Source organism: Cryptotermes secundus, unplaced genomic scaffold (genome assembly GCF_002891405.2).
Source record: "Cryptotermes secundus unplaced genomic scaffold, Csec_1.0 scaffold1817, whole genome shotgun sequence".
Lineage (NCBI taxonomy): Eukaryota > Metazoa > Arthropoda > Insecta > Blattodea > Kalotermitidae > Cryptotermes > Cryptotermes secundus.
This window is the reverse complement of record NW_019744163.1, coordinates 221,039-234,983: the sequence shown is the minus strand read 5'-3', so window position 1 is coordinate 234,983 and position 13,945 is coordinate 221,039. Positions and strand designations below refer to the sequence as shown.

Sequence of the window (13,945 nt, the reverse complement as noted above, 5' to 3'; positions counted from 1 at the left end):
GCCAGCGACTAACCTCTTGAGCTATGGCGCGCCCCTTCCGAGTGTACAGTAAAGGACAGAGATCCACTTCTGGGTAACGGAACAAGCCCCTTCGGGGAGTTCTACATGTTGGGTAACATACGCCCTTGAACCCAGAGTCCTCTAGCGTTTCTTCTGCTTCCGCGTATTGCTGCTGGGAAGCACCGAGTCTGCCAAGACTCGACCGCTGTTATCTAAAGAAGGAAAGTTCATAGGATCAATGTTAGTCAGTGTTTCTGAGAAGAACAGCCACTTGCGAATTCATAATAACAAGTTCTGCTTATAAAGTTTATGACCTGATAATTCTTTCGAATGCCTTTGTCTCTCCAACGGGGAATTACCGCTCGCTCATGCAAACAAATGCATCGTGTGACGAGTGGAGCAGAGCTTTATATAACGTCCGCGCGGGTGCAGACAAGTCAGACCACTTGTGGCACACATCAGCAGCATCTGGTAGACACTGGTCATCTTTCTGCAGGTAAGTTCCAACATCTTGGGGTTCACAATTTGCTTGCCTGGTTTATCACAAACTGCAGTCTCATTGGTGCTTACAACTCTACCGCCTGTACCGTCAAGGTGCACCCAATGACAGGCGGAACGCCGGTACCAGACTACAAGGAGTCACATCTCCATAAGAATCTCAAATCTCACATCTCACTTTCGCCTTCCACGTGAAAATTAAAAACCTGTTATGTACGGGTGTGCAACTTGGTTTATTATATTACGGGAACACTACAAATAAGATGGATTTGTGATGAAGGTGCTTAGTGCATTTACAAATGTACCTGTACCTGAAAGGGGGGGGGGTAAATAACGGGAGGTCGATGAAAAATACATGAGCAGGAACTTCGTAATTTTGCTTTTCACTAAGCATTATAATCAAAGAATATGTGATGAGCGGGGTGTGTAGCACGAATGGGAGGAATTAAAAATGTAATGACCGAAGGGAAAAGATAAATTGGAAGAGAGGCGTACATAATAGGATATTATTAAAATGGATTTTTAACAAACAACTAAGGAGGGTGTTGTCTGGATTCATTTGGCTCTAGATAGGAATTAGTGGCGCTCTCTTGTGGACACGGATAAGAACCTTCAGGTTCCATAAAATGTATGGAATTTCTAGAGTAGCTGAGCTATACCAGCTTCTCAGGAATGGAGTTGGTTGGTTAGTCAATTAGTGTGTCCACCGACACTGACTCAGTTTGCAATGGGAAGGAGGTTACGTCATCTTGAGTTAATGACTCAAACCGTTACGTCATCACTAGAGTAACTGCATTCCGTATCGAACATAGAGCAAACCCTCGCTAATCCGGAATAATGAAGCAAAAGATAGCCCCAAAAGACAAGAAAAGTAGAAAACAAATAAATGGAAAATTTAATAATGTAGGTAGTGACGATGAAAATAAATACAAAAATATTACTGCAGCAATTTCTTCCTCTANAGTTTGCAATGGGAAGGAGGTTACGTCATCTTGAGTTAATGACTCAAACCGTTACGTCATCACTAGAGTAACTGCATTCCGTATCGAACATAGAGCAAACCCTCGCTAATCCGGAATAATGAAGCAAAAGATAGCCCCAAAAGACAAGAAAAGTAGAAAACAAATAAATGGAAAATTTAATAATGTAGGTAGTGACGATGAAAATAAATACAAAAATATCACTGCAGCAGTTTCTTCCTCCGTCAGAAGCTGAAATCCAGGGTTTCCTTGATCCAGCTGAAGTCAATCTTGGATATTTGCTTGCGCGGTTTCAGTCTCCAGCTGCCCTCAGCACAGTCTGAAAGTCCTCTCGCTCCTAAATCCCATGTCTTTTAAAGTATGTACTCAAATGCGAAGAGAACTGTTCATTTTTCATGTTTCGATCCGGATTAACTCTAACTGAATTAGCCAGGGTTTACCGTACTTCCGGTAGGAAATTCAGGCACACTTATATGGGATTTTTCTTCCGTAAGGTTGCCTACACTAGATATGACGTGCTCAGGTTTGTAGGGTGGATGCACTCTCTCGGGTAAGGGTCTGTAATTGCCCGTACCTATGTATCAGTGTCATTTCACAGCGTAAGGGCGTTCATAATTGCAAGCGACAAGATACGTGACGTCACTGTTCGTATGTTCCGTCTGAACACAAAACTAATTTGCTGCATCTTGTTCCAGAAGCCCGACGGAACGTGACAACATGAATCTCCCAGCCAGCGTCGCCGTTTTCACCTGCCTCGTCTGCTGCCTCGCCCTCTCTCCGCCAGCCCAAGGGCTGCCAACCGAACACGTACGTATGTACAGCCGAGACAGCACCAAAACTGAGTTCCGATTTTCAAGGCGATGTGATGTAGTTTCGTGGCCGATTGCCGACGTTTCGGAGGAACCTGCTGTCTCCAAGTGCAGACTTCTAATCTGAAACTAAACGGTGAACTGGCCCCTGGAACCTCATATGTTCTGACATCAAAACGCGAAGTTAAGCAGGGAACGACTGCAGGAAGCATTTGTGGTTTATTTAACGACGCTGTTTCTTCTGAGACTCCTATAGCGTCAAGTGGTAGAATGATGAATAGTGAACTGGAAATTTGAAAGCACTGAGTGGCGGTAAATTTAAAGTTAATGTGACTAATTAATTAACCACCTCGCCATGAAGACGTATCGGGGAGTAGAGGATCCACGTATTCTTGCCCTCAGTACTACATGGAGGTGATGGTCAGCTTTACTGCCCGGTCGCTTTACCCTCAGGGAAAGAGCCCGCAGTATCCATTGTGTAGGAGGCTGGGTGTCTTGCTCCAGCTGGGAATCGAATCCCGGCTGCCGAACCCGTAGCCCTTCGCAGTACCGACTGAACTACCCCGGCTCCAGAAGGAACTGAGTAAAGTCACAGAATCCTCATGCAGAGCAGTTGGTATCAAGGTCAGGATTCGAAGGGTGCTCCTCAGGATTAGAAGCCAGACGCGTTTCAGCGCGATTCATCTTCTTCAGTGCTGGAACGGCGTGCCCCAAAATGTATGCATTTTGTACCTCGGGAGTGAGGGCCTCTTGGAAGACTGTGCTGTAGAGTGGTTGATAATATTAAAATGTATGTAAGATGGGATGTTGAAATGGAATCTCGGTCTTCGATCCTGTAAGCATACACTATCCTCGTCCAACACGGACAAGTTCATACGAATTATTGTTCTCACTGTTTCAGGGCGAACGTGTGCGCCGTTCATTGTTGCCGAACCCGCCTGCGCCCTCCCCTCAAGGCAAGGGGAATGTTGATGTGAACATTCACAGGGAACGGGGCGTGGGCACAGTGGTCAGTGGGAAGGCAGAGGGCAACATCTACCGCAGTCCAGACGGCAACACCCGGGTTGACGCTCACGGTCACTGGTCCCGTGTGTACGACGGTCCGGCGCGCGGACAGCGGGAACACGGCGCGGGCGTCCGTTTCTCACACAGCTGGTAAAGCAGCGACGCAGTGCGTCTTTCTAGTCTCACAAATTCACACGTCTGAAGATACCCAACGCTGCCGTAAAGTTGATAACACTTGTGCTTGTTATACGTGAAGTTCCTTGGTTCAGATCTCGTTCCTGAGATGTGTTATCCTGACTAAGAATTTTGGTGGATTTACTCAGTCGCTCCAGGCAAACTCCCGAACAATATCCCAAATTGGTCACGACAGCTTCGTTTCAAATCCCTTCCAATTCATTATTTTGTAATCGTCTTACCGTTCAACGCTGTGTAGTGTGAAACACGGACCTGGCTCGAAGTGACGGTCGGCTGGAAAGCTGGCAACACAACCACCACAGATATGTGATATCGTGTCAGCTGGCCACAGGAGGTTCCCTGTTGGCTGAAACTCTGTTTCCTTTGTGTCTGCTGACTGACAGCGTGTGTACATTGTTCACTGTACGATTTGGGCGGCTTCTGAAGTTAACGTAGATAACACAGTAGTTGGGTGTTCACGGAAAATGAATCTGCTAAAATTTTCTCGGGTATAACGAGACCCCGATGTTGGGGAAATAGTAATTCTTCGAAACGTATGGCTATTAACCTGAGAAGATTTTAGTAAATATGTGATATTCATTTTTAAAAACGCTGTATTTTCCGTATACTGTAATAATTTCATATTATTTTAACAAAAATGTCCACCAAACTGTATAAGAATATTACTGTCAAATAACATCATGAAAGGAATAAAAAAAACGTTACTTTGTTAATTTCAGCTTAGTTCAAATAAATGTGTGCCCCACAAGACTGCATACTACATCCTTCACCCCTCTCCCTGCGGCGCACTCTCAGTGCACTAAGTGCCGCGCATGCGTGAGCCGCGTAGTTGGGATGCAGCCAGAAGTGTCGCACAAATATAGTGTTTACCGCGCTCATCTTTCCTTGTTCTTTTCGACTTAAATTTTTTGCAAACATTTTTATGGTGTTATGCCATCTACATCCCCTACCCATCTCGCTCTGGAAGTGTTGAAGTGTATGCATTATCAAGTTCCTCATTACGCGATTAGTGTGAGTTTTCCGTAATTCTTAAAATGTTCTACCCTGAAGAATGAGGCAACAGGCTTCTCTGAACTTTGGTGTCTCACAACCAGAAGACAAGTAACGCTAACGAAGTTCATTCAGACAAGCTATGAGATCAGTTCACGGGATGTTCCGTACGTGCCTCTACCCAGCGAGATGTCAACTTCCAAGGGTTGGCAGTACCGTGTCCTCATAACGCATTCAAAACCTCATTTTTATGCCATTCTACACACGTCTCTAGCTGTTCCCCTCTCTGGCCTCAAAGCATACGTAATCAGATCGAAGAGTTTGATAGACTCAAAGGGNGGGGGGGGAATAGCCTTGAAAAACTTAAAATTTAGAAGAACAAAAACTATAATAAATATTAATTCCAAAAAGGGAAAACTATTTTTTTAAATTATTATTTTATCCTGAATAATCCAGGAGGGGGGTTCAATAAGAATAGTTTAAACCTGTTTAGACCCAAGTTTAGAAGCAAATTTATTCCCCCCCCCCGAGTACATAACGCGGCAGCGTACAGGCTTCCACTGCGAGACATATATTGAGCCATATCCACTTCCTGCCTGTTTCACCTTGAATGTTCCGACTGAAATATACGCCGAAACGTTTGAACAACTCTCTACACGACGATGCAGCTAAACTCAGATGGCCTACAGCACGTTACGGTAGAGACCGAGAAACAATAACGACAAGAAGTGCCAGATTTGACTGTAAAACAACCATTGTTATTGGTTGTTGGCACGAAACCTTGTTTTCTGACCACGTTTGTTTGTGCTGTGCGTGATATGATAACTGGAAGCCACGGACATGCGTTCTCCTTATCGCGTCCGTACGCGGGGCGCCCGTGTCACCGTTTGCGTAAGCACACCAGCTTACCGTTGTAGCGTAGGCTGCGATGGTGATGTCAGCAGTTCTGCGCAGACGCACTGCATTCTTTGGGAGAGCCTGTGTAGAGCTTTCGGGTGCTGCTGTTTGATTTCATCGAATATTAACCATTTCCATACAGAGAATGTGAACAGAAAGACAGTGCACCTTTAACGTCTTTGTTGTAAATACAGATTCAGAGACTTGTATTTGAGAGGCATTCGGTTCGATTCCTGGACGGACACTAACTATACAGACTGAGGACGTTTGTGGATTTCCTCAATCCATCCAAGCAAATGCTCTCCGCCTCTTCCTGCATTCTGCTTGTCAGCCTAACACTCGACACTATACAGCCCGATTTACTGGCAGGATCGTGTAGCACGCATGGGGACAAGCGGAATGTTTACAGGATTTTAATGGGAAAACCAGGAGGAAAGAAACCTTGATGTATGTGGGAAAACAATATTAAAACGGATCTTAGATAAATATGATGGGCCTGCATGGACTGGATTCATCTGGCTCAAGATAGGGACCAGTGGAGGGCTCTTGAAAACAAAATTTTGGAAAGTTATTGAGTATCTGAGAGACTCGACTCCATAGAGTTAGGTTTATGCATGCCGTAACCGTTTAGATTTAAGTCTGTTTCCATGTGCTTGAAGGCCAAATAGTTGAGCCAGAGAAGACGTCCATTGATAAGCAACGCCTTAGTAAACAAGTTCCCACAGCAACGAATACGCAAACAACGATGTTATGCAACCCGTTTGTAAGCAACGGATCGGTGAACACGCGTCTACAATAATTAGGTTACTGTTGGAAGCAGTGTTTTCTGTCCAGTCCGTGCAAAGTGTTTATAAAGAAGACAATTGGGGCAATACAGAGAGATGAGTGCTGGGCATTGCCTAACAAGAGCTGTTTCTCTAGTTCCACAGTTCTTGCTTTGAGTTAATACGCCACAGTATCGTCGAATGTTAGAACGTATAATGAAGTGTTGGTTTCATGTTCTAACTTGAGGTATAGTTAGTGCCGCGCGGAAAGGTAAACGCTGTTGTGGAGCACGCGAAGCTTTATGTTTGCTGTGGTGACGTTCATAGCTACTCCCCGAGCGTAAACATTGCCTACGGAGACCAGGAGTAGATCACAACGCACTATACAACTGACCACTCTCCAAGACGCTACATTCCAAACTGGTAGTACTCACGCTGACGTAAGCTGATAAGACTGCTCCCCCAGCTCCGCGAGAGGTGGTATGACCCCTCTGCCACGACTAGGGTTCCGAGGAGCTAACAGTACATTGAAGGCATTTCAGTAGAGGGCCCAAGAAAAACTGCTAGAAAACTTCATCAGAACAATTGGAATCCTGACAGAGATTCGAAGTAAACGTCCCTCGGATATAAGTCACAAATGTTACCGCCTGAACCCACTTTCTGGGCCATTCGCCCCAAATGGCAGAAGAAAACCGCGGAGTACATGAATCGTGGCAACCTGCAGCAGAGCTGGCCACGTAGAAGCTCTCACCTGTCTAGATTCTTTATTTCATCAATGTTCCGCCCCTTAATATAAAGCTCCCACCACTCCCGGCCTCACTCCCCTTACGCGCAACCGAGCGGCCACGACTAAAAAGACGGACTGTAGTTAAATTTTTCTGATGAAAACGTTTTTTTTTTCTTTCGGAACTTCTGCGATCTTCGAGTTATAATCCCCCCCGACTGACATCTACATTTCATTTGACTGAAACAGACGTTTATTTCCCATCACCGGATTTTAAACGCGACGCAAAGCTTTTATTTCTTTGACGTCAATGTGAAGTCGGTAGAAGGTCCAGGAAGGAAGGGGGGAAGTTGCAGATTGCAGGCCGGAGGAGGATTCAATATATCCTGGGCTTAATCTTCTGATATACGGCCATGATTCTACTCGGGATCCTAGTCCCCCCTTGTCAAAGTTTCACAATGCCCTGAACGAAATAACAGATTTTGTTCAACACACAAACACAATACAAAGGAAAAAGAAATCACCGAAACACATGTAACCAGAACCGCAACAGTTAAAAACTTTAAATCCCAGTGGTTACTACATGCACCACCTGCTTTAACATACCAAAATTCTGCATTCTGCCCACAGAGTGTATCTGTGTTCCGTACGGTTCTCACAGTAAACAGCGACTGTTTTCCTAAACAGAGTTAACCGGTTGGGTTTTGTAGTGGAGCCGTACTGTGTTCCCTGTGAGGTACGGACTGAATTCTTATATATACTGCATTCTGCCCACAGAGTGTATCTGTGTGTTCCGTACGGTTCTCACAGTAAAGAGCGACTGCTTGCCTAAACAGCTGTAACCGGTTGGGCTCTGTAGCGTTACGTAATGTTTCCTGCTGCCCACAGAGTGTATCTGTGTGTTCCGTACGGTTCTCACAGTAAAGAGCGACTGCTTGCCTAAACAGCTGTAACCGGTTGGGCTCTGTAGCGTTACGTAATGTTTCCTGCTGCCCACAGAGTGTATCTGTGTGTTCCGTACGGTTCTCACAGTAAAGAGCGACTGTTTCCCTACACAGCATTAACCGGCTGGGATTTGTAGTGGAGACGTAATGTGTTTCCTTTGAGGTACGGACTGGATCTTGATATATTACAAAGAAGAAACTAAATCTATAAATGTTGCAGAATTTAATGGGGCTGAGTCAGAGGAAGGCAGAGTAATGGTCATCACAAGAACTGTATTAAAACTCATGAGACAAAATTACCGTTAGATTGCATATACGGTAAATACGAAGGCGCTGGCGAGGGTCAATAGCAATTGTAAACGATAGACCCGTCCTCTCGTCAGAGAGGGCGCCCCACATGAAGAAGAACACAACTGTCTGAATATCTCGTCTTGGGCCCCAGATGCGGCTTTACACAAAGACGGACTGGCCGACTGACCGTCGGTCGTAACAGAACTTGAGTTAGACTTTAAAGGGTTCCTCACTATATCTCAAAAGGAAGTCTAATCTACCGGAGCCAGATCACGAGTGTTCGAGCGCTTTTACGTAAAGACCTGGAAACAACCTTCACTTGAGTGCGTTACGACAACAGCTCGTTGCTAGCCGACAGTCAGCGCAACAATGGACTGACGAGAAAGATATCACGTGACGTGTTCTCTGTGCGGTCTGCGTCATCAACCATAGAATTGTGTCTCCTATGATGTCCGTGCTTCGGCTATATAACGTTTTCGTTTTGGTACCAGGAGAGACCAGAACACGACAGAAGGCGGAAGAAGAAGACGAAGTGACTCGGCAGCGAATCAACGTGCTTTGGAAAATGAAGCAGAGCTACGCAGAGAGGGTTCGTTATCCAGAAGAGTTGGGTGTGTGAACTGTTATAACAGAGTGTGATTGTAAAGGCGCGTCCACGTTACTCGTGTTCGTGTCGTGTGACTCGCTATGCTCGCGAGTAATGTGGACGATATGACAAGTCACGAGACAAGCAAATTTTAAAATGTTAATTTAAAAACTATAGCCAATAAATTAAAATACCACTACAGCCTATACACACTACGAGTAAATATACGGATCCTCACACGCCGAAGCCTGGCGAGCAACTGAAGTAGTGTGAACGAAGATTTACGAGCACAAGTAAAAGCCAGACGAGTCTCCCGACGAGCACAAGCCTGGCAAACACGAGCACGAGCACGAGTAATGTGGACACACCTTAATAGTGGCGTCAAATAAATCGATTCATGAATCGAGAGAACCCACTAATTACTTGTAGCGTTACCAGGACACGTGACAATAACTTCTATTTTGACTTGGAAATATTTAGATTTATATGTTGCTTATTGAGCGACGTCAGTAACTCAGACTACGCAGGGTCATGTGGTACAGTGGTTAATGCACTAGATTTTGGAAGGAAAGAAACAATCGTGGCCTAATTTAAGGTGTGTCATGAGCCATTCCGAGTCCTCTGTTAACTTCCTGGATGGAACTACCGGTACTAAAGATTATTATAATTCCGTGCCCCACCAGAGACTCGAACCACGGTTTGAAAACTGCTGCCTCTATCTGCGACACGTTCCATCTTCTGTGTATGCAGAACAAAACAATTAGCCCATTAGCCCTAAGGTAAAACAGGTGAACACTCGGTTGTCTGTTTGTCCTATCCAACTGTCTTTAGAGTTTAACGGAATTTGGCCTGGTTTACATTGTTCCTGGAAGTCTTGACTAACTTGCTACATTATCCTGACAATTCCATCCACCACGTACATCTCCCTGTCGGACAACATACGTACTTCTCAGAGAACATGGTAACAAAGCATGTTCAGAAACCAGACCACTGACAGAAAAGTATGTACAAACAAGTGTGCTGAGAACTCAACGGCAAGTCTCACGATTTCGTACTATCATTTTCCCTGCTTTCTCCCGTATTCCTTTCCAGTCCTACAGGTTATAAAAGTATATATGGAAGCCGATATTTATCGCCATATCCCACATATAACACGTATAAATATTAAACTGTAAACTTTCTCCTTTGGAAATCGTATTTATTGGACACTTCAGCACACAACTGGTGACTACACTTCACAAATCATTATCACATAAAGATTAGTTGTTTCAGTTACGGCCTTCACTACGCTGCTTGGTAGCGGCTTCCAACAGTGGACGTTGCTCTGCTTTCTGACTCACATCCTCACAGGCCGGCGGCCATCTCACACCAACCTCTTACCCCTCTACTTGCCGTCACAAGACTCTCGTAATGACATCTGGTCCTCGTTATACAGCATCGGTCCGGACCGCACAGAGAACACCGTTTACAAGCGTCACTCCATTGTTGCGTGTTACACAGCCGGTACCTAGCAACGAGTGTCTCTCTGGCTCCACAGTTCTTGCTTTGAGCAAGTATGCCACAATATATATATATTGCTGTTAACACGCCAAGAGCAAAATAAAACAAATGTTGATACAATAGTGTCTATTTTGTTTTTCAGGAATATTGTTGTGTAAACTTCCCCTATTATACACATACACGTATATCCTAGATATACCAGAGCCGTTTCTAGGAAACGGCTCGGTAAACGCGTTCCGGCAGCAAGAGACGCGAACGCAACAATAGTAGAGTAACAAAGCATAACATTCTCAGAGAGCGCATTCAATTGTTGATATTAAACGTTTCTACAGTCCAAAGTGTTTCAAGCTTAAATGGCCATCTTCACGAGCAACGGGTATTACAGATAAAATATTTTAAAATATCTGGGATATTTAAATTGACGACAATAGAAAATCCTTCGAATATTTAAATTAGAAGCTATGCTTCGACTCTACCACACATCTTCATGACGAGGTGCTTAATTAATTACGCTTATTCTTTTCCGCTAATTCGCTTGGTGGGGGGTGGAGTCCAGCTGGGTCCACTCGGCACGGAGGCCACTGATTGGCCTATTGTACCTACCCCGGGTGATTATGATGATGGAGAATTTTTGGTGGAATGAAGATTGGCAGGGGAAACCGAAGTACTCGGAGAAAACCTACCCCAGCGCCACTTTGTCCACCACAAATTCAACTTGACCAGATCCGAGATCGAACCCGGGCGGCCGCGGTGGAAAGCCAGCGGCTAACCACTTGAGCTATGGCGCGGCCTTATGCTTACTCTTTCTACCTCAATATGCTGGAGTCAGTTATGGGCACAGATATATGCTGTATCTGATGTCCTGTCAGCGTAATGCTGATTGCTGTGTTACCTGTGATTGGCTCATGTGCGTCTATATAAAACGTCTATTTGATAGTGTCTTGTGGCATTTCCGCTGCAATTTACGAGGGAGAGTCAGTAAATAGGCCACAAATGGAAGTAAAGCAGCTGTAAAAAGATGTAACAATTTTCCTACGTGTCTCACTATATAGCAGCACAGTCCAACTTCATGACAATATAGGTAGCAGACGCGCGTGAGCATGTTCAAAGGCTGGTTTCAGTAGTTAAAATGGCGACCGTGTCCGAGGAGTATATTACCGAAGAACAGCGTTCTGTTGGGAGTTCTTCTGTGCGCAAAAGGGTTCAATGCAAAGGATATTAACAAATAAATATTTCCTGTTTACTGTGGGAAGCGTTTGCCTCTTAAAGTGGCTCACAACTGGGTGGTAAACGTTTCCCTGATGACGAAGAGGTTGAAATAGAGGCGCAGAAGTGGCTGAGATAACAATTAAAAGACTTCTATGCTGCGGGTTTCGGCGCACGGGTAAAGCGATGGGACAAGTGTATCAATGTTGGTGGGGGATATGTCGAGAAATAAATATCCTTTCTCCAGGTTCGAATATCATATGGTTTACGTTTTACAGCAATTTCTGACCTATATGCTGACTCTCCCTCGGATATGAGTGGAAATGTTAATTTATTGGCTAGCATTACGCTACGAATTTGTCAAGCAGTCCGGTGACCAGACATAAACATACGTTAGTGTTCTAAAATCGCTTTAGTGACGTTATATTTACGTTCCAGGGACAAACTGCTTTATTTACAGCCAAATGCAAATTCAATAAATACACCAACAACACGACAGCTGACAGAAACAGGTTCTACTGTTGCCGCAGTGTTTTTTTTTTTTTTCAGTTTCTTGGAGTGGGGTGAGCCTGAGTCCACTCGGCACGGAGGCCACTGATTGGCCTATTGTTCCTACCCCGGGTGATTATGATGATGGAGAATTTGGTGGAATGAACATTGGCAGGGGAAACCGAAGTACTCGGAGAAAACCCGCCCCAGCACCACTTTGTCCACCACAAATCCCGCCTCGGTGGGAAGCCAGCGACTAACAGCTTGAGCTATGGCACGGCCACTGGCCGCAGTGTTACCACCTGTTGCAAGTAAAAATAATCACAGTTAAACGTAACGCGACTTTTAGGCCACCCGGTACATCCAATTGCTGTTCTGAGCTTGCTTGCAGATCACGCTGCCTCTGCTGCCTCACAAAGCCTCAAATTTTGTAGAGTGCCGACTCCAATTCTGACGAACTGATTCGCATGTTCTCTGTGAGCGGGGGACCAGCGGGCCCAGTGGAGGGGGGTTGTGTACTTTTAAGCCAACAGATCGAGTTAACAGGCTTCTGCAAGTAGCTGTACAAACGACAAGACATGTGTACAAGATTAAGGGTTGAACGTTAAATTTCGCACGTGGCTATGTAAGGACTGAAAACCAATATCTGCAAATTGTCAGGGACAAGCAGAAAGCCATTACTCCCCGGGACAGTCTACACGTTGTGCATGTGATAAATACGTCGCCCGGCGCGGTTCCTCGCGTTAAACTAGAGACTCATGACAATTGACACATGCTCGTACGGTAGGGCTGTTTCCAACACTTGTTAGCTGTACGGACGCACTTCCTTGAGCAGTAAAGAAAAGAAACGATCAACGAATAATAATAATTTAACTCAATTCTTCATTTATTTACAACATATTCGCGATCATCTCCGTCCAAATCATCATCTAGCATTCCTTTAACTTAGTAAACACTACGCCATGAAGGCGTATAGGGAAGTGAATATACAGATCCACATTTTCTTGACCTCGGTATTAGTTGGAGGCGAGTGGTCAGCTTCACGCCCTGACGGTTTTACCACTGGGGAAAGAGCCCCCAGTAGTCATTGGGTAGGAGGTTGGGTGGACATCAGAGCCGGTCTATCGTTGCTAGGCAACGGCTGGGCACAAGAGTTACCGCTGCAGCAATAGAAGGATTGTTGGACGCGTCTTTTTCTATGCGGTCCGTGTCGATTAGTTATTCCCAGAACTTATTGTTATATGTTTATTTTTATAGCTTATGTAGCGCTGCTGACAGTAATGCACACTTACAGCGTCGAGTGACGGCCTGGATCGAGAACCCATGTAAAGAAACTGCAATGGCTCTCATTCAATTACTATCCCAGCTTCAGAGGTTCTGAAAACGCACGTTTGGCAACAGCTGATACGCACACCTACACCACCTATCCAGTTTAGAATTAAAAAAGAAAAGGAAAGCCACTGCATTCAAACTGTGATGTCACGCCAGTAATTGCATTCTGCTGTTCAAAGAACGCAGTCACGTGCTTTACACATAGCAGACCCCGCGCGGGGAAACGGCGGAATGGTTTTTTGTCTTGTGAAGCGAAATTCACTGTTCCCCTTCCTCCGACAGAGTGCAGCGTCTGGCCTCACGTTTGTATCGTCTCTGGCAAATCTGCAGCGCCGCTGTACCAGTATTACAGTAAGTAGCGTAGGTAGAAACTCCGCAACAGCTGAAAACCACACGCAACTGTTTGGATATTTAACGATGCTGTAGCTACTACTGTAGATTTAGGAACTGCCATGAATAGTTACCGAGGATATTCATTTAGTTACTGGCTTCACACACGCCCAACGCTTAGCGCCGCGTTACACTATTGTGTGGATGCATGTTCAGGGTTTTACAACGTATTGACAAACTCCTCTGCTTCCAACTTCAGGGTTCAAAATACTGGGGAGGGGTTTTGGCAGACCTTACACAGCTGTCGTATTAGGAAGTGTCGAAACTGAAGCCGCGATTGTGTGAACAGAAAAGAGGGATGCTATCCAATAATAATCGATCATGTAATTACTGAAACGAGATGAT

The 13,945-nt window shown here is 45.1% G+C and overlaps 2 protein-coding genes across 8 annotated transcripts in view; one reads left to right on the top strand and one right to left on the bottom strand.

Annotated features, from left to right (window-relative positions):
* LOC111874619 (GTPase-activating Rap/Ran-GAP domain-like protein 3) overlaps nt 1–13,945 on the bottom strand; it is a 252,542-nt gene that overhangs the window by 125,375 nt on the left and 113,222 nt on the right. The window lies entirely within an intron of this gene.
* LOC117283111 lies at nt 355–4,200 on the top strand. The gene is made up of 3 exons (XM_033755535.1): nt 355–496; nt 2,174–2,285; nt 3,189–4,200. Exons 1-3 carry the CDS (start codon nt 369–371, stop codon nt 3,444–3,446), a joined length of 498 nt encoding a protein of 165 aa, XP_033611426.1. The 5' UTR covers nt 355–368; the 3' UTR covers nt 3,447–4,200.

What these genes read in the sequence shown, in the direction of transcription:
- LOC117283111 (XM_033755535.1), top strand. Translation starts at nt 369, where the DNA reads ATGCAAACAAATGCATCGTGTGACGAGTGGAGCAGAGCTTTATATAAC. An exon ending in CACTGGTCATCTTTCTGCAG is followed by an intron (nt 497 to 2,173) that starts GTAAGTTCCAAC and finishes ATCTTGTTCCAG; the next exon opens with AAGCCCGACGGAACGTGACA. An exon ending in AAGGGCTGCCAACCGAACAC is followed by an intron (nt 2,286 to 3,188) that starts GTACGTATGTAC and finishes TCACTGTTTCAG; the next exon opens with GGCGAACGTGTGCGCCGTTC.